The sequence below is a fragment of the Ornithorhynchus anatinus genome, chromosome 5 (genome assembly GCF_004115215.2).
Source record: "Ornithorhynchus anatinus isolate Pmale09 chromosome 5, mOrnAna1.pri.v4, whole genome shotgun sequence".
In the NCBI taxonomy this organism is placed as follows: domain Eukaryota; kingdom Metazoa; phylum Chordata; class Mammalia; order Monotremata; family Ornithorhynchidae; genus Ornithorhynchus; species Ornithorhynchus anatinus.
In genome coordinates, this window is record NC_041732.1 from 55,102,351 (window position 1) to 55,128,012 (window position 25,662).

Below are 25,662 nucleotides of genomic sequence, written 5' to 3' on the forward strand. Positions count from 1 at the left end.
GGCATTCTTCAATTGATTTAACAAATACCACAATTATTTACAATTTGTAAATGTATTTATCACTTACTCACACTGATAAGTTTTCAGCACATCAGCTGAACATTAACACTACTCCAGCCTCGAATGAAAGTGAACTAGGACCCTATCTGGGGAGTTCCAGAAGAGATTTTGCTCTAGACTGTGAACTCGTTATGGGTAAGGAATGAGTTTGTTATACTGTACTCTCCCAAATGCTTACTACAGTGCTTTGCACACAGTCAGCACTCAAAATATATGACTGAATAAATTTGCAGGGCAGGGGAGAAGGAGAAGGAGAAGGAAAGGAAGCATATGAGTCACTGAGCTGCTAAGAAAGACGTAGGTGAACATAGAAGTTAGACTCTCCGGGGCATCAGTCTCATCCAATGGGTTATAGAAAACGTTGGACACAGATGAATCTCGAGTTCAACAATCAATCACAGGCTTTGAAACAGCATGCTACAATTTGAAGTTTACTGTTTCCAACCAAGAACGCCAGCCCTAAAACAAAGTAGTAGTAGCCCCAAACAGGCCAGATTTTTGCAAACGAAAGGCTGTAGGAACTATCATTTTCTGCCTGGTCACTGAAGGGCCAAGAGTGGGCAGTAATAGCGTCCTGAAATTCAGAGAAGACCTACCTAGAAGGGAGATGCTTCAATGCTTTACCCCTCTTAGGGGCAGGTCACAGAAGGGTACAAATGCCCAATTTTATATGGCTGGCTTTTTTACATTGTATGTCTGCACGACATGGGGACTACTTCGGTTCCCAAGTTCAAATTCCGAAAGAAAATAAGGCACCTTATATAAGATTAGAAACAAAACAAGTCTCCTAAGTCCTTGTTTTATATAGCAGGATCTCTACTAGTAGGGCTTTTGAATGCGGGAATTTTTCAGGCAATATAAAAAGGACAGGAAACTTGTAAACGCCTGCAATGCAGCCTATCATGCAAGATGCTGACTGCACGGTTCCGTAGACAGGCTGAGGCAGGGATCACTGGTATGTGCTGTTACACACACTTCCTTTGCCTAAACACAACACCTACCACAGAGGTTTGCTGGGGCCAGAATTGGTTTGGTAGTGTGGGCATAACAAAAACATGCGATGGTCTTTAAGCTATTTTAGCCCTATTCAAACCCTCTCCGTTACTGTTTTATTTTCCCTTTTTTTGGTGCCCGTTTCAATAGAGGTCTAAGTCTAAACAAATAAAAAGGTCTTCATGTTACAGGACCAAGTCAAAGTAAGTGAAATTTCTAAACTACGTGCCATGTGAATTCTTAGATTTGTAATGCACCAGAATTTTATACTTCCATTCTTCAACTTTTCGCTTACAATTTAAGGCAGCCACCTATGCTTACTTAATTATAAGACAGACCTAGGCCAGGTAGATGATTCTAAAACAACCACAACTGAAATATGTTATGGATATTGAGAACTTTTCTATTGAAAAAGATTATGGTTTAATTATTTGATGCTATTATCTGTCAGGAATGTGATAAAAACTATACCGTCCCCTGAGTCGAAAGTGTTATATCATCTGAACATATTCTGACAGCATTGCTTTTACTTACATTACCATTTTTCAATATACTAATTACCCCATTTTAAAATAATCTTCTCTTACAAAATATTAATGTCGCCTCTATTCTTAATTTCCAGGCTTAAATTTTAAAATGGGGATTTCTGAGCTATAAAATGATTTGAATATTTGGAAACCAAATCAAAGCATACTTGGGGGAAAGGAAAAAAAAAGGGAAATTTTTTTTTTTTTTTAAAAAAAGTCCCCTTCTTAATTTTCATTGGCCCGACATATTGATAATAATGATGGTATTTGTTAAGCGCTTACTTTGTACCAAGCACGGTTCTAAGCTCTGGGGGAGATACAACGTAATCAGGTTGTCCCCCATGGGGCTCAGTCTTAATCCCCATTTTACATATGAGGAAACTGAGGCAGAGAACTTAAGTGACTTGCCCAAAGTCACACAGCCAATAAGTGGTGGAGCCTGAATTAGAACCCTCGACCTCTGACTCCTAAGCTCATGCTCCTGCCATTAAGTCACGCTGCTTCTCTATTCATCAATATTCATCAATGCCAGGCCCTTCCAGCCACCCCTGCCCTCCCCCAAGCCACCCTCGTCATTTGGACTAATTGTTCCCCATCGACTGGTAGATTGGAAGCTTTGACACTAAAACAGGGTGGCGAAACTGTGGCTCTTGAAGCCTCATGTGACTCTTCTTCAATAGCTGGGCATTTCGTGGCCAAAAGCTATGTAACAGATACTTTCCATCTTGCTTTTCACCATGATGGTAGATGGCAGCATGCTGCTGTTCTGGCATTTTGGGCTTGGTGGGAGGGATTAAATCCCTCACGGACCCGTGTGCTGGCTCAGGAGGGAGAGCTGGTCAAACTGTCAGAGATGGCTAGGCTGCTAAACTAAAAAGTAGGAAGGAAGAGGGTCCAGTGAGGAAAGCCAGTGTTTTTCCTGCTGGCCTGAGTCAAGACCCCAGGCCTCCACTTGCAGACTCGAAACAGCCCAGGGTGTGGAGTTTGTCATGTGACTGGACACATTCCCCCACCATCTTTTTTGAAAAGAGACTCTCAGCCCTGATGATGATGATGATGATGACGAAATCTGTTAAGTGCTTATTATTTGTCAGGCACTGAACTAAGCTCTGGGATTGGATACAAGCAAATCGAGTTGGATACAGTCCCTGTCCCACATGGGGCTCAGTCTCAATCCCCATTACAGCCCTATCCTCTAGACTGTAAACTTGCTATGGGCAGGGAATGTGTCCGTTATACTGTACTCTTCCAAGCACTTAGTACAGTGCTCTGCACACAGTAAGCGATCAATAGATACCATCGATTGATTTATCATGTTTCGGGTTTGAAGCTCTTGGGTTCACAAGGCGTGGCCATCCCCACTCTAAACTTTCCCCCTTTACCCCTTCCTTTCTGTCTCCCCCATCCCCACCCCTTACTTTCTGTACTTTCTACAGAAACGCTCTGGGCATGTCACTCCCCTCCTCAGAAACCTCCAGTGGTTGCCTATCAACCTTGGCATGAAACAGAAACTCCTCATTCTTGGCTTCAAAGCTCTCCATCACCTTGCCCCCTCCTACCTCACCTCCCTTCTCTCCTTCTATTGCCACCCCTACACTCCGTTCCTCTGCCGCTAACCTCCTCACCATCCCTCGTTCGCACCTGTCCCGCCATCGATCCCTGGCCCACGTCCTACCGCTGACCTGGAATGCCCTCCCTCCTCACATCCACCAAACTAACTCTCTTCCCCTCTTCAAAGCCCTACTGAGATCTCACCTACTCCAGGAGGCCTTCCCAGACTGAGCCCTCCCTTTCCCTCTGCTCCTCCTCCCCTCCCCATTCCCCCTTCTCGCTCCCTCTGCTCTTCCCCCTTCCCCTCCCCACAGCACTTGTGCATATCTGCATATATTATTACTCTGTTTATTTTGTTAATGATATGTATATATCTCTGATTCTACTTATCTTGATGATATTGACGCCAGACTACTTGTTTTGTTTTATTGTCTGTCTCCCCCGTTTAGACTGTGAGCCCGTTGTTGGGAGAGATTGTCTCTATCTGTTGCCGAATTGTACATTCCAAGCGCTTAGTACAGTGCTCTGCACATAGTAAGCGCTCAATAAATACTACTGAATGAATGAATACTCCCTCCACCATCAAAAAGTGTGCTGAGAACTTCAGCTTGCTGAGAACGGGGTTGTGCCCGTAATGCGGACCAGCAAAAGAGCATAAGGAGAGTGGGTAGGTAAGTAACAGCTGAAGAAAGATAAGAAAAAAAAAGAGAGAGACTGCAGGTTGTGCTACAGAGTTATGTGGGTAACAAACAAATCTGAGTTCCAAAAGCCCTTCCGAACTCCTCAAGCTCCACGGTACCTGAACCTGAGAGAAGATCTAATTACTTCTGAATTTATACTGGACAAAGAGGAGGCACTCAGGGGTAAGGTGGAAGATGTCTATACATAATTTACTAAAACTGTTTAAGAAATGAGGAACAGCGTGTAACAAGCTAAAAATCCTTTATGTATAGAATGGGAACACATCAAAATCCTAAAACAAACATTAAACCAAAATTAAACTCATTTCCTCAACACTACTCAACCTGGAAAGCTTACATGCCCTCCTTTCTGCTAGTAGACTTTGCCCACCTTTATTTCGCTAAAGATTCCCATAAAAAAAATCCTCAAGAGTCTTTGATGTCTTAACCTTCCTGACCACTTATGGTTTCCCAAATGCCTAAGGAGACAAATAGTCCTCATTTTAATTTAAATTTTACACATATGCATGTAAAATTTTCAACCTTGCGTATTTCAGTCGTGATAAATGAAATGGCTTTCCTGTCGCTGAAAGGAAAGGAAAGTGTCTAAGATCAAGTTTCAGAGCTCCATCTACTTCACCACAGATTAAGCTACAAGAGTGTCTTTTTTGGAAAACTTCTGAGATTTATAAACATCGTATCAGTTTGCTAACCTTCAAGCTACCTCATCTGCTTAAAAGAAATACCCACCCCTGCCTTTTTAAAGGAGGTCTACTTGCAAAAACAAACAACTCCAAATCATCTCCTCTAAACTGTAAGCTCAATGAGGGTGGGGTATGTGTTTACCAGTTCTGATGTATTGTGCTCCCCCAAGCATTTAGTAGAGTGCTCTGCACACAGTAAGTCTTCAATAAATATCACTTATTGATTGACCTTCCCACTCAAACCCTGTCTTCCTCCAGATTTTCCATTATCATTAGCATCACCACTCTCCCCGTATCTCGGGCCTGTAAACTTGGCTTTATCCTCAACTCAACCCTCATTCAACCCACATATTCAGTCTGTTGGTTCTACCTTCTCAACCTATTTAGGATCCACTTTTTCCTCTGCACCCAAACAGCTACCACACCGATCCAAGCACTTAACACATCCCACCCAGACAACCACACCAGCCTCCTTACTGACCTTCCTGCCTCCCCACCTCCAGTCCACACTCCACTCGCTTGCATGGATCATTTTCCCAACCGCTCAGTCCACATCCCCACTCTCCTCAAAAAGCTCCCGATGGCTGCCGATCTATCTCCACATCAGACTCACCATGGGCTCTCCCCCTACCTTACCTCGCTCATCTCCCACAATCCAACCCATGTTCTCCGCTCCTCTAACACCAACTTTCTCATGGTACCTTGAGCTCATCTTTCTCACCACTGACCCTTTGCCCCTGTCCTCCCCCTGGCTTGGAACTCCCAGAGTTCTATATACAACAGACAGCCTCTCTCCGCATCTTCAAAGCCCTACTCCAAGAGGCCTTCCCCGACTAAGCCTCCCTTCCATGTCCTCTCCTCCGACTAAGCCCCTCACTTCTCCATCTAAGGCCTCCCTTCTTCATTGTCTGTGGACTTCGGGCTACTTCCCTTAAGCATTTTTTTACCCCTCCCTGAGCTCCAGAGCACTAGGCACACATCTATTTGCAAATGTATTTTAATGTCTGTCTCCCACTCTCGTCTGTAAGCTCCTTGTGGGTAGGGATTGGCGATACCTACTTTTTTGTATTGTGCTCTCCTAACTTCTCAGTACAGTACTCTGCACAGACTTGGGACTCAGTAAATAAGATTGAGAACGAGGATAACACTGTGACTTGTTCTTGGGTCACTGGCTCAATGAAATGTCCACCCCTAAGGGGCTGATAAAGTTTATTTGTAGGTTTGTAGAGAAATCTGAACAAATTTTCTGTTTTCATTTGCATCTGATAATACTGACTTTGAATGTGTGCCTGGGGGTTAATGATGAAAGAAAAGGAAGTACATGTCCTTTTTTAAACAAAAAATAAATAGCTAATATTAAAGCAAGTATATGAGAACACACTGTAAATAACTCTAACCACCCACTGCTAATTCAAGCACTCCCTATTCTATTTGCCTTTAACATTTGCCTATAAGAAAGGCTTCTTAAAACAATTACTGATTTCTTAAACAGACTTTACTGAGATGGCCGACTAATCTTGACCCAAAGCAATCAAGCCAACTTTCTGAAGTTGAAAGTTTATTCGGACACACACTAACAAATTCACTGAACTCACTTCTTCCATGATGCATTTTTTTATTATGTATTTCTGATAGAAAGCTGCTACCAAATTGGGAAATTACCACAATTACCTGACAAACACGGCTGTGATACTGGAAGCACTGGTTATGCCTGTACTACACAATGTGAGTGTTCCTTTTCGAGGGGCTTGTCCAGAAAGTAGATAGACCCCCGTGTCACAAGAGAGCTGACCATTCATTACTTGTCTTACCCAAGGTTTAGCTCGACCGCGCAGAGAAAGAAAACCCCAATTTGCCAAATGTCTCATGCACCAAATCACGATCTGCCCGTCGGGGCATCCGTTCATTCATCCACTCAATTGCATTGATTGAGCGCTTACTGTGTGCAGAACACTGCACTAAGCGCTTGGGAGAGTGGGCTATAATAGACACGTTCCTTGCCCACAACGAGCTTACGGTCTAGAGAACTCGTTTTAGACAAACAGACGCAATCGTGCCATCACCTGCCATTGCTGGGCTGCTGGGGAGAATGTCTGGCATGGTCCGGAGGCTCTGGCCTCGGGTCGGGAGAGCGCGATCGGCTGCGGCGGGGCCGGTCATGGGATCGGTTGGAATGATCAGATGCCAGCGACTGAATTTCTGAAATGTCTGTCAAACAAAAGATGGGGGAAGGGGGAAGGTGTTTCATGAAATGGCAGCCACCAAATGATGATGAGCGCTAACAATAATGAAACTGAGCTTCTGAACATTTCCACAGAAAGCGACTCATTTCTAAGACCTCAATGAGGCCCGAGTTATGGCTCAGGGTGCTAACCCTGCTCTTTATTATTATTTTTTTCATTTGGGCGTACGTTCTTTAACCTGTAAAGGCATGGCTTCTCAAACTGTTAAAAAAGTACAACGTATTAAAATCCACCAAGAATTCACACAGTCCTGGTATTGGGAATGAATCAGGTTACTTCCTTTTTAAGGCGGCCAGTACTCACCATCTCTTTCTGAAGCATTAGTGGAGTGAATGCTGTCAGTGAGATCGGGGACGTTCAACAGAGTACCTCGTTCGTCTCTCTGAACCACCATTTTCAACTTGCCTTTTGACCTTTCTATTAATGTCTTTGCATCTGACAGTGACATATTTTCTGTCACGGTGCCATTTATCTGCAACAGAACGGAGACTGGTGGGTTGGAAACAAATGACAAACAACATATGGCCCGTGTGGAAGAATGAGAAAAAACACAGCGTCCTCTTCTGCCACTAGAAAAAGCTCATCCTGAATTTTAAATCCTTAATTTATCAAATTGCCTTCCTTCATGCATTAGTGAATTAATCTTCAATTACCAAGTCATGCTTAAAACAAATTAGAAGCCACTTAGTGTAGCTAAATAATCAAAGTGGCATTCCAAGTAACATGACAATAAAGTCGGGTACCGTCAACGCATAAGCAGGACAGATACGCTGAACAAATGGGATGCCCCTGGAGTCCTAAAACGGTCACTAGGGCCCTGCATGAGTTGAACATAATCCAGGGAATGATTCTAAATTGAGACTGCTAATTTTTGTTCATGCAAAGACTGGGCATGTTACAAGATGAGCCAAACCCCTGGTTTAATTTAAAAAACATGAAGTGAACTCATTACGTGTATGTGTGTGGCAGGGGGGAGGGGGATATTATAAAAGATATTTAAAATAGACTGGAAAATTTATAAATTTAAAAATCAAGAAGCAGCAGCATGGTCTAGTGGAAACAGCATGGGCCTGGGCATCAGAGGACCTAGGTTCTAATCCTGGCTCTTCCAATTGCTTGCTCTGTGGCTTTTGGCACATCGCTTAACTTCTCTGTGCCTCTGTTTCCTCAACTGTAAACCCAATGTGGAAGAGGCACTGTGTTCAGCCAGATAAAACTTGTATCTGCCCCAGCTCTGAGAACAGTACTTGACACAGAGTAAGCACTTTAATACCATAAAAAAAAAAAATTCAGGCCGATATCCTTTTCGTCTGGGTTCCCCCACAAACTCCATCCCTACACGCAGCCTTTTCCATGCTTCAGAGAGAAAGATATACACCCTCCACTGTCTCCATTTAACCGCTTACTAATGGCAGGGGAAACTGAGGTCAGGAGAGATGTCCTGCTTATTAGCCTTTTTCCTATAGGGATCAGCAATAACTATGAAGTTATTTCAAGTCATCCAGATTTTAACCATTCCTCTATTCTGTGGCAATTGCTGCCATTTCCAATATTAGGCAGCAGGGAGCTGGGAGTCAGGAGATCCAGGTTCCAGACCCACTCAACCAGTAGCATACTGTGTGATCTTGGGTAAGTTATTTAATGCCTGTGCCTCTGCTTCCTAATCTGTAAAATGAGAAATATTACCTCGGCCTCTCCCTACCTCATAGTTGTGTTGAGAGGTTAAAGTGAGACAATTGATGTGAAAGTGGTTTGGTGGGGACACGGGGGTGAGGATGGGGGTGGGGGAAGGAGGGGCAGGGAGTGCTATATGAAATATATGGTATATCCCCTTAAATTGTAATGACATCATTACAGTTGCCTTACAAAGCCTCTTAATGTCAAGAAAACCTTGTCTACTCCCCTCCCTGCTGTCATAAAATCAGTGAACTGGCATACTTCCTGCCCACTATTTATCTGCTTCTACTCTGCTCATGCCATTTTCCCCTGATTTTCTAAAATAATACTACTAATGATAACTACGGCATTTCTTAGGCGCCTACCATGTGCCAGGCACTGTATTAAGTGCTGGGGTGAATACAAGCAAATCGGGTTGGACACAGCTCCTGTCCCACTTGGGCCTCACAGTCTCAATCCCCATTTTACAGATAAGGTAACTGAGGCACAGAGAAGTGAAGTGATTTGCCCCAAGTCACACAGCAGACAAATGGTAGAGCCGGGATTATAACCCATGACCTTCTGCCTTCTAGGCCTGTGCTGTATCCACTTGCTATAATACCTGCCCCTTTTATAAATAATGTAGGCCCTGTGGCAATATCATATAAACAGTGAATCTAAGATATACAATATTAATATAATAAAATAAAATTACCATGAAAGTGACATATGACTTTTCTCAACTGACAGTTAAATGATTTCTCTTATTCTCATTGTTTCACTGAATATAAATGAAATGGCAAAAACCCATAATCTACTAACCATAGCTGATGGAAATTTAGAAATATTATCATACCTTCAACACAACATCACCTTCTTGGATATTGCCATCTCTGGCTGCCAAACTGTCTTGGGATATTTCTTTAACAAATATATGGCTGGCCAAACGAAGACCATATTCTGGAATAAAGTAATATAATGAACGTCCTTTAAAAATCATGAAACTGACACATCTGGGCATATTCCTTATGGCTAATGGCACAGATCCCTAGCGGGAAGAAAATAGTTAATCCCCAAATGCCGACAAATATGTCTGAATACGCCGATTCATCTTGGCAAAAAATTCTGTCAGCTTCCAATAATTTGGAAATAGAAATACACAAAGTTCATTTTTGCAACACAAGGACAAGCTCAAGGAGAGAGAAAATGTTTTTTCTTTGATGATGGGTGGGCAGAGTTGCACTATTTCTCAAAACATGGCCCCATCCTAAGGAGATAAACTATGAATAATTGAAGAATGCATTTATTCTATGTAAATTATTCAATAGTGAAAAGAAAAAACTGAAAAAATTACAGAGAAACTCCCATTCACCATAAGACTCTTGGGCCACAGATCTGAATTGCTTTAACTTGAAATTTTGACTTTTAGAACTAATCTTTAAATGCCACTGATTTAAATGTCCATGATTTCTTTCCTAATCTCAGCAACAAAAGTTTTTCAAGGAACTAAGGATTAGTCCAAAGGCTAATTCTGTGACTTCTATATTTCAGATTTTGGTTAAACTGTTGAAATCGATATTCGTCTCTTCTAGAACATTTACTACAGAGGTGTACCAGGAGCCTTTTAAAATAAGTAAATACAAAACGTGAACTGGGATAGTTAAATTAGATAGTCCCCCCTCCTTCAGTTTACCTAAATCTGTGGGATTGTCCAAAGTGTTTCCTGAAGGACATTAATATATACATATTAGAGAGAAAAAACTAGCAGTAATTTCTCAAATAATCTTTCATCACCCAGCTAACTGCAACTATTGATCCACATTTGGCCCCTAATTGGGAAGAATCAAGGGAGATGAAAAACATGCTTTCCAAGAGCAGAGTATTACCTTCATTCTTTCTGGATTTCACCAGCGTTACTTTGGTAGGTTTCGCCCGTTGGCTAGAAGCCACCGAGCGTCTGTCAGACCGAGGAGAGAGACTCCTCTCTCGACTTGCGCTCCGATCCCTCGCCCAGCTCTTCTCGCTCCTCCTGCTCCCGAGTGTACCGCCACGGGCAGTTCTTACATCGTGGACGTCGTCGTCGTAACTGTCTTCTTCATTTTCAGACACTGGTTCGGGCTCTGAGCGGGTTACCGCTATTTGAACTTTCTTCTTCCTGCGAATGGTCTGCAGAGAAATCACTGCTCTTTAGTTTCAAATGCAAAGGTTTTCGTAGTCCAGTCAGTGCCTTATCATGAAATCGCATTTCATTCATTCATTCAATCGTATTTATTGAGCGCTTACTGGGTGCAGAGCACTGTACTAAGTACTTAGGAAGTACAGAGAGACAATATCTGCCCACAACAGGCTCACAGTCTAGAAGGGGGAGTCAGATATCAAAACAAGTAAACAGGCATCAATAGCATCGATATACACATCAGAACAAGTAAAACAGACATTAATATAAATAAATACAATTATACATGTGTACATATATACCCAAGTGCTGTGGGCAGGGAGGGGAGTACAGCTAAGGAAGTGAGGCGGGGCGAGATGTGGTGGGGCGGAGCTGAGAATAGGAGGGCTTAGTCTGGGAAGGCCTCCTGGAGGAGGAGAGCCTTCAGTTGGGCTTTGGGGGCGGGGGGAAGTGAGATGCATTTGATGAGGGCAGATAAGACAAAAACTGTTATTATCAATGAGAGACATAAAGGGCAGAGACCAAAAGGGTCTTTCGATATTACGGAAAATCAAGGCAGGGAGGATAACCTAATGATCAATGGGGGAAATTTATTGAGCACCAACTATGTGCAGACCAAGTTAAGCCCTTGAAAGAGTACAGCTGAGTTGTAATAAGCAGCAACAATACTTAGAATGACAGAATAAACTATATTAAGTATTTCTTTACAGCTGTGTCAAATCATCGGGGGGAAAAAAAAAGGTATCGTTTGCCCCTACTTCACAATGATGCTAAAAAAAACAACACAGAGTCATTTTAGGTGAAAGTATTTTGGGATTTTGGCTTTTACTGCTCAGTGCTTTTAAACTACACCCTTTGCTTCTGAGCAGTGGTTTTCAAAAAATATTTTGCTATGGCCACTATAGCAGTCATCTGACATTTCCTGTGGCTGCGTTTATCCTAAAATTAAGCTGCCTATAGTCAGTGATTTTATATTCAAGGAATCTGCACACAGAATAGTTGAGAAAAATGAAATTTCAAAGAAAAAATCTGTATCATTTTTTCCTAGTAATAACAGTATTTACTAAGAGCTTACTGTGTACCAAGAGCTGAACTGTCAAGGGGAAAAAACAGGGGTGAGAATTAGACACTGTCCCTGGCCCTCAACAGACTCACAGTTGAAGAATAAATGGGGAAAGGGAGCTGGTGGCTCCCTTTCAATCCACTAAATCGATGGTATTTATTAGGCATTCACTGCGTGCTGAGCAATGTACTAAGCACTTGGGAGACTACAAGTACAACACAGTTGGTAGACTCCTTGCCCACAGTGATCTTACAGTATAGAGGGAAAACAAATGAGCTGTTTCCACCAGGTTTTGAGGAGAGAACTTATCACGTGTGGGAGCTCTGCTTGCTTCTTTCCTTCAGTCAATGATATTAATTGCGTGCTTATTGACGGGTGTTTGTTAAGCACTTATTACGTGCCAAGCACTGTTCTAAGCACTAGGGGAGATACAAGGTCATCAGGTTGTCCCATGTGGGGCTCACAGTCTTAATCCCCCTTTTCCAGATGCGGCACAGAGAAGTGAAGCAGCGTGGCTCAGTGAAAAGAGCCTGGGCTTGGGAGTCAGAGGTCATGGGTTCGACTCCCAGCTCTGCCACTTGTCAGCTGTGTGACTGTGGGCAAGTCACTTAACTTCTCTGTGCCTCAGTGACCTCATCTGTAAAATGAGGATTAACTATGAGCCTCACGTGAGACAACCTGATTACCCTGTATCTACCCCAGCGCTTAGAACAGTGCTCTGCACACAGTAAGCGCTTAACAAATACAAACATTAAGTGAAGCGACTTTTCCAAAGTCACACAGCTGCCAAGTGGCAGAGCGGCATTAGAACCCACAACCTCTGACTCCCAAGCCCGTGCTCTTTCCACTGAGCCACGCTGCTTGTCTTCTTATTGTGTGCAGAGCACTGTACTATGCACTTGGGAGACTACAATGGAGTTGGAGGATACCATTCTGGTCCACGACAAGCTTACAGTCCCTTGCGACTATTTACCACAGCTCCCATGGCTTCAACCGTTATCTCTATGTAGGTGATTCTCCCATCTTCAGCTCTGAGCTCTCTCCTTCTCTGCAGTCTCATATTTTCTCCTGCCTTCAGGACATCTCTGCCATCATCTTAAATTTAAAGCATCCAAACAGACCTCCTCACCTTCCCTCCCAACCCTATTCTCCTGTGACTTTCCCATCATTGTAAACAGTACCACTATCCTCTCTGCTTCACAAGCCTGAAACCTTGGCATTATCCTCACCTCATCTATCTCGCTCAACCCACATATTCAATCTGTCACCAAATCCGGTCAGTTCTACCTCTGCACTGCTAAAATCCTCCTTTCTGCTCCATCCAAATTGCCACTACGTTGATCCAAACAGCTATCCTATCTCGCCTTGATTACTGCATCTACCTCCTCGCTGACCTCTCTGCCTCCTGTCTCTCCCCACTCCAGTCCATACTTCTTTCTGCTGCCCAGGCCGTTTTTGTATATTCAAAAAAAAAAGTTCAGTCCACATCTCCCCACACAAGAACTCCCAGTGGTTGCCCATCCGATTCGGTGTTTAATTCCTTACTCAATCAGCTTGCCCTTTCTACCTTACCTCACCAATCTCCTACTGCAGCCCAGCCCACACACTTTGCCCCTTTGGTCCCAAATTTCTCACTCTTCTATCTCGACCCCAACCCCTTTCCCACATCCTCCCCTTAGCCTGGACCTCCCCTTCCCCCCTCCATACACACCAGACCACTCTCTCCAACTTCAAAGCCTTAATAAGTTCACATCTCCGCCAAGAGGCCTTCCCCGATAAGCCCCCTTTTCCCTGACTCCCGCTCCCTTCTGTGCCATCTATACACTTGGATCTGTACTTTTTGGAACATGATATTCATCCCACCCTCAGTCCCACAACACTTACAAAAATATCTGTCTTTTATTCAATGTCTGTCTCCCCACCCTAGACTGTAAGCTCACTGTGGGCAGACAACGTGTCTACCAATGTTTGTGTACTGTATTCTTCCCCATGCTTAATATAGTGCTTTGCACAGAGTTAAGCACTTGATAAATACTACTGATTGATAGGCTATGAAATGTTTCAGAGGAAAATTCCAGCTTTTAGCATACTGAAGGCAGGAAATTCATTCATTCAATAGTATTTATTGAGCGCTTACTATGTGCAGAGCACTGCACTAAGCACTTGGAATGAGGAAATGTGTCTGTCAACTCTGTTACATTATACTCTCCCAAACAATTATTACAGCGTTCTGAAAGCGGTCAGCAGATATTACTGATGATGAAGAATCTTGACCACTTTACTAGATTTAGGGTGCCTTCCTCTTCAGGTTTCTAAAAGGAATCTAAAAATTTAACCAAGACATTAAACTGTACACAGAAAAAGGGAAAAAGAATATTTAAGAGTATCTTCATCTGGTAGCAGGAATGGTACTCATGGAATGCTCACTAGGGGCAGTGCACTTCTGGGCTTGTGAAAGTAGGACAGAAAGTACAAGACAAGTCCACTGCACACCTTGAGCGTGCACTAAGTGTTTTCTGCACCCAGTAAGTAACTGTTCAATAAGTACCACTGACTGATTGCTTTAAAATGGCAAGTACAGATGTAAAAATAAGGCAGCGCTGCCTCCGATCAACACCTCCAACGCAATCAAAAATAACACTGACTTCTACATTTCCTATTTGCCCTACCTCTAATGTATAGATTTAACTTGGTTTTTTAATCCCTGATATTTGGGGTGTTTCATGACAAAGGGAAGACTGGCGGTCCAATGGGAAAAAGAATCAGGAAAAGAGTAGGTGAGGTCTCTATTTAAAATAACTAATGTACAAGTCCCCACATCCCCAGGAACAAATGCACATGCCCCAAAGAGGCTTCCAGGTGAATGTTCCAGGCTCCTTCCAGTTTGGGCTGGGTTAATTGCCAGGCTAACTTCCAGGCCTCTGCAGTAGACAAATGACTTCAAAATTAATGGTCCGAATTTTTCGTTGCCTAATACTGGTTTGATTCACGGCTGGATAAGCTTTTGGCAACCTCAGTTTCGCATCTGAAATATGGGAGTCCTCAAAATTACAGAAATATTGCTAGGAAAGTTTAGCGATCAAACACAACAGTGTAATAATGCCTCAACACTATGGGGCCATAGGCAACGGAAAAGTTAACATTATAACCACAGTAATATAATTTAGGGCTACTGAACTTTAAAATGCCTTCGGGGTCAAGGGGTTGAGGAAGGGTGCAACGGTTTTGCTCACAGACCAAAGAATCCCTTTGACCCTTCTTTAAAGGTTGAGGAAGGGCATTTTACTCTTATTTCACTTAGAATCCAGATTTCAGAGGAGTAGAAACAAGTTCCCTGACTCCATAAGCAATGGAAAGTCATTGGAACCTTACCCCCAGCCAGATTCTCTAAAATCAGAGCAATTTAGCCATTCCACTTTGAAATTCAAATTGATTATTAAGCAGGGCTGCAAACTGTTGGCATGAAGTGGGGGTCACCTGGGGTGAACATCCTGAGCCTTCACACTTCTGGTTGCCAAACTTCGTTCCTGTTTCAACATGTGCTGCTTTGAAATGAAAATGCTAAACTTTTCTTAAAATGTATTTTTCCTAAAATTTTTTCTTTCCAAAGTTGAGTCATCATCTGGGGTTAATAAATAAGGTATGACAGTTCATTGCTGAAAGTAGTTTCCTTTCAGAAAGGGTGTAATTTCATATTAATTTTTAGCTTCTAGAATCTGCCAACTAGTGTGCATAATTGGAATCATCCAAGTTATGATATAATGCAAAGAAATTTAGGAAACTACATGCATAGGAAGGCCATCAAAATTACATAAGCAGAAAGGCATACATTTTTAAATACACATAAACCAATAAAAGCACCACAGAACAAAAGAAAGTTCAAAGCAGAAATCCTTAAAAAAAACACTTTTCTACAGTTATGCGAATCACTGCTAAACAAACTGCTGCTTATTATATATTCTGCACTTTTTCAGAAACATAAAATCGTAATGCGCCCAGAGAGGCAAATTACTACCTTTCAGTGATGATCGGTTTTGTTTGTTTTGCAAGTTTAATAAGTCATCTATGTAGTGCAATTGCCTAAGTTCATGTCGCTTAGAATAAGTCAGAAAAAATTACAGGAATTAACATAATTACCCTTTATTTTGTAAATTGTTCCTGATGTGCACAAAGAGTACATGTTCAGGCTTGGAGAAAGATGGGAATAGAGTTTTGCACCCCGTAATTCAGGGAATGAGAATTTCCATTTAATTTACTGAATTAGCGTGAAACGAGCACTGCTAAAACAGTCATGCCTAAAATACCACAACTCAAAATGGAACTATTTAAGAAAGGGTTGTTTTCCCTGTGCTGTTTTACAAAAAAAGCCTTACTCCAATGTGCTTAATAAGGGATAACTAGAGTTATGGTACTAGTTTGCAGACCAAGTGATGAGAAGCAGCATGGCTTAGTGGATAGAACACGGGCCTTGGAGTCAGAAGTACCTGGGTTCTAATCCGACTCCGCCACTTGTCTGCTCTGTGACTATGTATGGACAAGTCACTTCACTTCTCTGTGCCTCAGTTACCTTATCTGTAAAACGGGGCTCTAAAATGGGGCCCCATGTGGACCAAGGACTGCGACGGACCTGATTAGCCTCTATCCACCCCAGCGCTTACGCCAGTGCCTGGTAGTAAGCACTTCACAAGCACCACTGGAAAGAAAAAATAGTTTCTGAATTCTGGGAGTGATTTCTAATTGAAATTCACATGGGAATAAGAAAGGGATGGGACAGAGATTGTTTTTACATCTCGCCACTTCGAAGTCTGAGATGCTATGACCCTCAGAAGGGCAGAATGGAAAACAGGACCGGTAAATAGTAAGCAGAGTGAAATATGCCCTGGCTATTTTAGTGCTACATTCTCTCGACTTTCAACTTCAAACATTACTAAAGAATTCAGCAGTACTAACTACAGTGTGGTCTTTTGGATGACAATTTGCTGATGCGCTCAGAATACAATCCGCAGCTGCCTTATCAGCAACACTGATGAAGCAAGCTGTCTCCTGTGATCCTGATAATAGTAGATGAGAGATTCCTTTGGGGATTGCTGAGTCAGTACACATATTTGCAAAACTATATATTTCAACCAGGCCGCACAGCAATATGAATTCTTACTAAGGGCAAATGGGAGGAAAAACCAACCATCCATCCACCCATATTTTCTCTCTCTTCTAGGAAATCTCTAAAGGAAAAGGGGAAAAAAAAAAGTGTGCATATCTTCAATTAATGGTATTTACTGAGGGCTATGTTGCAGAGCACCACACTAAGCACTTGGGAGAGTACAATACAAAAGAGTTGACAGACACATCACGAGGAGCTTAGTCTAGAGTGGGAGACATTGTGAACCCCTTGAGGACTGGAGTTTTATTCCCCTCAGCACTTAGTACAGTGCTCTGCACAAAGTAAGCACTTAATAAATGTCACTGATGGATGGTCTGACAACAATCTGTACCCTTTTTTTTCTTTTCCCTTTAGAGATTTCCTAGGAGCAAAGAGCTGAAATATGAGTGGTTGTATGGCTGTTTTTTTTCCTCCAACTTTCATTACTAAAAAGGTAATAATCGCCTAGTCATATGCTTTAATTCAGCTGGTTAGGACTAAGCATTTTTCCCGCATACTGCGCACAACTTTAAATACAACCAACATAATGTTGGTTACGACCGGTAACACAGTGCTGCTGATTACTAACAGTACACTAAACTCAACTATTCAGCTCAACCTCCAACTCAGGCACTCCAGGTAACTGATAACATGGGGTAATTGAAAAACTGGACATGGTCCAATATTTCTAATAAGATCTGCTGTCAAGCCCAAGTTTCCAGCAAGCTGTGTTCCACCACAATCCAGAGAGCAGAAGAAACCCATCACATTCTGGAAAAAGTAAATTCAGAGCAAATTTGAAGACAAAAACAGAAAAAGGGAAACTATCACCCCAACAACCAGAAGCTTTCCCCCGACCGTGAGGAACAGAAGATTAAGACGACGAAAGGTCCTTTTGGAGAGGGAAGCAGTATGGAAAGGGCATGGGCCTGGGAGAGTGAGGACATGGGTTCTAATCCCGACTCTGCCACGTGTCTGCTGTGGTTTGTTACTTCACTTCTCTGTACCTCAGAGAAGTAAAATGGGGATTAAGACTGTGATCCCTATGTGGGATAGGGACTGTGTCCCACCTCATTACCTTGTGTCTACCCCAGTGCTTAGAACAGTGCTTGGCACATACTAAGCGCTACATAAATACCATAATTATTATTATCCTTCATCTCTGGCTGGAGAGCAGGAGAGCTTGATAGGTTTCTTCTGCTCTGTGGACTGTGACAGAACACAGCTTGCTGGAAACTTGGGGTTGACAATGGATCTTATTAGAAATACAGGACTATGGTCCATTTTTTCAATTATCCAAGGTTACCAGCAAAAATCAAGTGGACATCCCGATCAAGCTGCATGTCCATATATTTTATAAATTATTACATTTATATTAATGGCTGTCCCCCAGTGATTGTAGACAAAAGAGTTCTGTGGGGCTTTTTAATGGCAGAGATGTTATTTCTAGCTGTGGCACATTCCTACAATTTTCACAGTAATGTGGTTGGGGGGAATGTGGAATCATCTATTATACTTGCAATTTTTCTTGAACCTCTCTTTTCAAATAACCTCTCGATTTGAGGGTCAAAAAGTAAAATAAACCTGCCTTAGTTTCACAGCAACCAGATATATTAGGAAAAGCGAGAACTTAACACATCCAGAAATACATCGCACAGCAAGGCTTGAGTGGTAAGTAATGGTCACTTACAATTTTTGCATTCTTCCCACTTTTCCTCAGTTGTTGGACCGCAAATGCATGTTCCACATTATCCATAGAAACGCCATTAACCATTGCAACGCGGTCATTTTCCCTGAAGAGACAAGCAAAAGATCATTACTGAAAAACCATTTCTGGCCCATGGAGAGAGTCAAAATGAATTTACTTAAAAGAGGAAGGCCCTCTTTGACGCTTTTCTCCAGGCGAAGGACATGTTCCTAATGGCGGGAGGTGTATGCTGCAGGCAATGAATAAGTTATGGAATTGCCTAATCTCCAGCAAGGATTAGGAAAAGAGTACAGGAAAGTGCTAAAACCAACAGCGGTCCTCGCTCTCTCCTCTAGCCAGGAGCGTGCTCTGACTGCACTACCCCAAGCATGCTTCACAAATAAAAATAACTTTTTTCCGGAATCAAGTTCCTAACGAGCACCTACTGTCTGCGGAACGCTAAGTGATGGACTAGCCAACGGGAACGACGAAACAAGTCTCAGTCCTGAAACTCTGGGACCAAGAACTTGCTGTGTAGGAGCTGATTCTAGGGGTTGTGGCTTGCCCGAGGTCTCTCTCCTTCCCTCTCACCCCCATCTATCATCACATTTCAGCTGAGGCCCAGTATGCAGAGAGCAAGTAGATGGGCAGGGGTCCGGTCCATTGCCAAGTGCACACACAAGTCTCCTTCGTTCGCAAGTCATAAAGCCAAAGGGACCACAATCTAGTGTTGACCCTGGGCTGTGGCTCCTTAATAATAATAATAGTGGTATTTGTTATGTGCTTACTATGTGCCAGGCACTGCACTAAACACTGGGGAAGACACAAGCGAAGTAGGTTGGACACAGCCTCCATCCCACATGGGGTTGACTGTCTCAATCCCCATTTTACGAATGAGGGAAGTGAGGCCCAGAGAAGTGAAGTAACTTGCCCAACGTCATGCAGCAGACAAGTGGCGGAGCCGGGATTAGAACCCAGGCCCTTCTGACTCCCAGGCCGGTGCTCTATCCATTTAGGCCAAGCTTGAGAGTTGCCTCGGCTACAGTCTTCACAGCCCACATTGGCCACCTCTTTGGGGGATTCCTGCTGAGCCCGTCCACCTCGGGGAAACAGAAACCCTCAACAATGGGGGCACCACCGGAGAGCGGGCTGAACCGGACCAGAAATCTGGGGCTCCCGATTCCCCAAGGCACGCACGTTCTACTGGACTGGCAGCGGGACTACTAGTGAACACTGTAGGAAAGTGATGAACGAAGTAACGAGGGCGAGGAGAGTCGGGGTGATGATGATGATGATGTTGGTATTTGTTAAGCGCTTACTATGTGCCGAGCACTGTTCTAAGCGCTGGGGTAGACACAGGGGAATCAGGTTGTCCCACGTGGGGCTCACAGTCTTCATCCCCATTTTACAGATGAGGTAACTGAGGCACCGAGAAGTGAAGTGACTTGCCCAAAGTCACACAGCTGACAAGTGGCCGAGCCGGGATTCAAACCCATGACCTCTGACTCCAAAGCCCGTGCTCTTTCCACCGAGCCATGCTGCTTCTCTAACGGGAACGATGTGATGTGCTACTCCTACTCCCGGGAGCATGCTCCCCGACAATGCTATCCAAGATTGCTAAAAAAAAAAGGGAACTTGATACAGCAGAATTGGCTCTATGGATCAGAGTGCTTGAGGAAGTGTCGAAAGATGTCATGGCTTCGACTCCCAACTCTGCCACTTTCATTCAATAGTATTTATTGAGCGCTTACTATGTGCAGAGCACTGTACTAAGCGCTTGGAATGAACAAGTCGGCAACAGATAGAGACAGTCCCTGCCATTTGGCGGGCTGTGTGACTGTGGGCAAGTCACTTAACTTCTCTGTGCCTCAGTTACCTCATCTGTAAAATGGGGATTAACTGTGAGCCTCACGTGAGACAATGTGATGACCCTGCATCTCCCCCAGCGCTTAGAACAGTTCTCTGCACATAGTAAGTGCTTAACAAATACCAACATTATTATTATTATGTCCTGAACTTGTCCAAACTACAAGTGCCGGCTGCATCAAGCTCCCTATGGGGCATGGACCCTGGTCAGTCTGTCGATCATATTGACTGAGCACTTACTGTGTGCAGAGTACTGTACTAAGCATTTGGGAGAGTACATCACAACAATAAACAGACATTCCCTGCTTTCATTGGGCTTACAGTCTAGAGGCAGCGTGGCTCAGTGGAAAGAGCACAGGCTTGGGAGTCAGAAGTCGCGGGTTGTAATCCCGGCTCCGCCACTTGTCAGCTCTGTGACTTTGGGCAAATCACTTAACTTCTCTGGGCCTCAGTTACCTCATCTGTAAAATGGGGATTAAGACTGGGAGCCCCACCTGGGACAATGTGATTACCTTTATCCCCTACAGGACTTAGAACAGTGCTTGGCACATAGTAAGCACTTAATAGATAGTATCATTATTATTATTATTAGAGGGAGTTTACAGTCCAATATTTCGGAGCTAGCAACCATGACAGGACTGACAGTCTGGCCAGCCAACAGCCTCGCTTCGCGGACGTCTCTCCTAAATCCTAAGAGCAACAATTGTCAGTGAAGGAAATCCATTCTTCAGATGACTCGTGGGGAATTCTGTATGCCGTAGAAAGTTCAATGCAGCCACAAGGTAAAAAGGCCACGACGGGGACAAATTCCAAAAATGGACACCAAACTTATTCTAATGGAGTAGACTGTCCAACAATTAAGGGATGTCAGTTTTCTTACCTTCAGATGAACCCCCTCCCAGATTAACTGGAACCAACCCATTGTCCCACCCATCCCAGATGAAGTCTATCCTCTGGCACAGCTGCGAGGGAACAAAGGCAAGGGAAATACTTACTGCAGCTGTCCTTCAGCTGGACCTCCTTTCAGCACATCTGAAATGACTATTGAGGTTTCACCACTCTGAAAATGAGGGTTATCTCTTCCTCCCGATATTGCGATTCCAAACCCAAATCCAGGAGCCTGGAGTTAAAAAGAACATTCACATTTCATAAGAAATCAAAGGCTTTGATTTGCCGGATTCTACTTTACAGTATGGCATTTAACTAAATAACTCACAGATCAAGCTTAGTTTTGGTAATCAAGAGTTTAATATGTCTATTGTTTTGGACATAAATGACCATGTGACTTCTTGGCCTTTACTGAAAAATGATTACTCTGAACTATACAAAGAATTATATATTTAGCAACAATGATTTTAGATTCATCAAGTAAACAGGCTAAGCTTCACAATGCAAATGACAGATCAAGCATGGGGCTTCTGTGATCAGTTTTTATTACGATTAAGGAAAATAGGAGAAAACAGCATTACCCAACTCAGGGTAAATTAAGGTTGGCTGATAGATTTATTCAAGACTACCCTTTGACACGTACTTTCAGTGTGGATGTGCAGTGGATACAACTGAACTGCTCTTTTCCTTTTCTTCCTTCTTGATTTCAACTACCAGATTCAAATTCGATTATCATTAAGTGGCAACAAACCTTCCTATCAACTGTTGAAACTATTTTTTAATTGTATTTGTTAAGTGCTTACTTTGTGCCAGGCACTGTTCTAAAGTAATCAAGTTGGATAGAGTCTATGTCTCATTTAGAGAAGCAGCATGGCTCAGTGGAAAGAGCAAGGGCTTGGGAGTCAGAAGTCATGGGTTCAAATCCCAACTCAGCCGCTTGTCAGCTGTGTGACTTTGGGCAAGTCATTTAACTTCTGTGTGCCTCCGTTACCTCCTCTGTAAAATCGAGGTTAAGACTGTGAGCCCCACGTGGGACAACCTGATCACCTTGTATCCTCTCCAGCACTTAGAACAGTGCTTTGCACATAGTAAGCACTTAAATGCCATTATTATTATTATTATTCAGGACTCAGTCTTATTCCCCATTTTTCAGATGAGGTAACTGAGGCCCAGAAAAGTGAAATGACTTGCCCAGGGTCACACAGCAGACAAGTGGCAGAAAAGGGATTAGAATCCAGGTCCTTCTGACTTCCAGGCCTGTACATTAACCACTAGGCACACTGCTTCTCGTGACATACATCAGGGGTGGCCAAACTAATAATAGTAACAATATGGTACTTGTTAAGCTATTACTGGTACAAACTGTGGCTCTTCTATACCTGCTGGGCAGATCTTTGTGAAAGGCCATTTGGCTTCCTAAACCAGAGATTGAGTCCCACCCGGGGTGACATTAACATCCTTATAACATAGCAGATAGAGGACATAGAGGACATAGCAGATAGAGAACAGGCCGGGGAATCCGAAGATCTTGGGTTCTAATCCCAGCTCCGCCACTTGCTGTGTGACCTTGGGCAAGTCATTTCACTTCCTTAGAATGTGAGACTATCCTCTAATAATAGTAATAATAATTTTGGTATTTGTTAAGCACTTACTACCTGCTGAGCACTGTTCTAAGTGCTGGGGTAGATACAGGGTAATCAGCTTGTCCCATGTGGAGCTCACAGTCTTAATCTCTAGAGAACAGGCCCGGGAGTCCGAAGATCTTGGGTTCTAATCCCAGCTCTGCCAATTGTCTGCTGTGTGACCTTGGGCAAGTCACTTCACTTCCTTAGAATGTGAGACCATCCTCTAATAATAATAATAATAATTTTGGTATTTGTTAAGCACTTACTACCTGCTGAGCACTGTTCTAAGTGCTGGGGTAGATTCAGGGTAATCATCTTGTCCCATGTGGGGCTCACAGTCTTAATCCCCATTTAACAGATGAGATAACTGAGGTACCGAGAAGTTACTAGACTCTAGACCGTGAGCTGGTGGTGGGCAGGGACTGTCTTTCCTTGTTGCTGTATTGTACTTTCCAAGCGCTTAGTACAGGGCTCTGCAAAAAGTAAGCGCTTAATAAATACAATTGAACTTCTCTGTGTCTCCGTTCCCTCATCTCCAAAATGGGAATTGAGACTGTGTGCCCCAAGTGGGGCAGGGACTGCGTCTCACCTGATTTGCTGGGATCCAACCCCGCGCTTAGTACCGTGCCTGGCACATAATAAGCGTTTAACAAATACCAGTTTGAAAACATGCCCCGTGGCTTTCCATCCCGATGGGCGGGCTGCTTCGGCCCCTTCGGCAATGGTAGCGGTGGTTACGAACTTGCTCGCGTGGGTTTAATCCAGGATGCGGTACGGGCCCTCGACCTTACTCCCTGACTTGGCTGCCTCTTCTTTCCTGCCTCTCCATCACCTGCTCTGGCCCTCACCATCCCAGTTTGAGGAATTTCTTGTAAGCAACCCAATTGATGGTATTTATATCGAGCACTTACTATGCGTGGAGCCCCATACTAAGCGGTTGGTTCCATACCCACAAGGAGCTCACAGTCTAGAGGGGGAGCTTTCAGTCTAAGTACTCCCCTAAGTGCTGGGGCAGATTCCAGATAATCAGATAAGACAGGTCCTTATTCTCCCATGTGGAGCTCACAGTTTAGGGGGGAGGGTAAGGGCTTAAGAAGTACTGTAATTATTTCACCCTAGCCCACTATGACCAAATAGTAAAGCAAGCCCCATGGCAAGTGGACAAATGCTGTGGGTGATCCATGAGCCGCTGTTGGCCATCCCTTGTTGGCAATCAGTCCATTGATGGTGTTGGTTGAGCACTTACTGTGAGAAGAGCACTGAACTAAGTGCTTGAGAGAGTAAATATAACAGAGTTGGCAGACTGCTCACAAGGAGTTTACAATCTAGAGGATCTGTTAGTGTTGGTCATATGATAATGAGCAAAGCAGCTCTCTGGGCTCTGACTGCTTCCACTGAAGAGCCTTCAAATGCCTTCCTTCCCTTCCTTTTGCTCTCTAGAAAGTCCAGTAGCCTGAACGTGACCAATTCCTTCGACAGTCCGGGGAGAGGTATTTAAGAGTGCCTGGCAGTTCAACTGAGAGAAGTGGGAGAATGTTTTGACTTTCCTTGTGTCATCAGTTGGGAGTAGCATGGCCTTGTAGATAGAGCACGGGGCTGGGAGACAGAAGGATCTGGGTTCTAATCTTGGCCCTGCCACTTGTTTGCTTTGTGACCTTAGGTAAATCACTTCACTTCTGGGTGCCTCAGTTACCACATCTGTTAAATGGGCACTGAATAACAATAATAACTGTGGTGGTCATTAAGCGCTGATTATGTGCCAAACACTGTACTAAGTGCTGGGATAGATACCACCAGGTAATCGGGTTGGACACAGTCCTTGTCCTGCATTGGGCTCAGAGTCTAAATCCCTATTTTACAGATGAGGTAGTAGAGGCACAGACAAGTGAAGTGACTTGCCTGAGGTCACACAGCAGACAAGTGGCAAAGCTGGGATTAGAACACAGGTCCTTTTGACTTCCAGGTCCGTGCTCTACCCACTGGGCCCAACTGGTTCCGGATTGAAATTTTGAAACCCCTGTGGGACAGGGACCCTGTCTAACCCAATTTGCAGGTGTCCATCTCAGTGCTTAATACAATGCTTAGCACATAGTAAGCACCAAATACCACAATTATTATTTCTTCTTATTACTATATCAGTCTCCATAAAACACTCTCACTCGGATTTTTTTAGTTCAACAAATAGAAAAGAAAAATTTAAATTGCCTTAGTGACCACCCACTTAAGAAATTTGCTTTCTTTTCATCCAGACTGTAAGCTCATTGCATTTAGGGAGCGTGTCTGCTTTTTGTATTGTATTCTCCCAAGTGCTTAGTATAGTGCTCTGCACACAGTAAATGCTCAATAAATACGATTGAATGATGCTCTGTACATAGTAAGCACTCTATAAATATGATCGATTTGATTGCTCTGCACATATTAGGCACTCAATAAATATCACTGATTCAATAATCAATACCATTGATTGGATGATTGAATAATAATTCATTTCATGCTTACTATGTACTAAATACTCCCCTCAGTGTCGGGGCAGATATATGGTAATCAGGTAGGACACAGTCTCTTTTCCCATATGGGGCTCACAGTCAAAGGGTGTGTATTGACAGGGTGAATGTGAATATGTAGGTGAATGACTGCTTAACTAACTGGGAATGTACAAAAGTATGCACAAGAGTCTCTCCTCTCTATAAAACAGGCAAGCAATTATGCATGCTACTTAAAATAAATTCTGTAATGTATGTTTTCCCATTTTGTGGTCTCGGTAGATTTATTTTTCAGAATTTTTAAGTACTTTGTATTCTGT

At 43.3% G+C, this 25,662-nt stretch overlaps 1 protein-coding gene across 8 annotated transcripts in view; it reads right to left on the reverse strand.

The window, feature by feature from the left end:
- Nucleotides 1-25,662, reverse strand: part of TJP1 (tight junction protein 1) — a 250,808-nt gene that overhangs the window by 45,967 nt on the left and 179,179 nt on the right. For all 8 annotated transcript variants that reach the window (XM_029064657.2, XM_029064656.2, XM_029064651.2 and 5 more), the window contains 6 exons: nt 21,342-21,466; nt 18,484-18,586; nt 10,301-10,580; nt 9,271-9,374; nt 7,062-7,230; nt 6,579-6,723 (listed from right to left, as the gene is read on the reverse strand). In XM_029064657.2, coding sequence (XP_028920490.1) covers nt 6,579-6,723; nt 7,062-7,230; nt 9,271-9,374; nt 10,301-10,580; nt 18,484-18,586; nt 21,342-21,466 — 926 coding nt within the window. The remainder of the gene's footprint in view (nt 1-6,578; nt 6,724-7,061; nt 7,231-9,270; nt 9,375-10,300; nt 10,581-18,483; nt 18,587-21,341; nt 21,467-25,662) is intronic.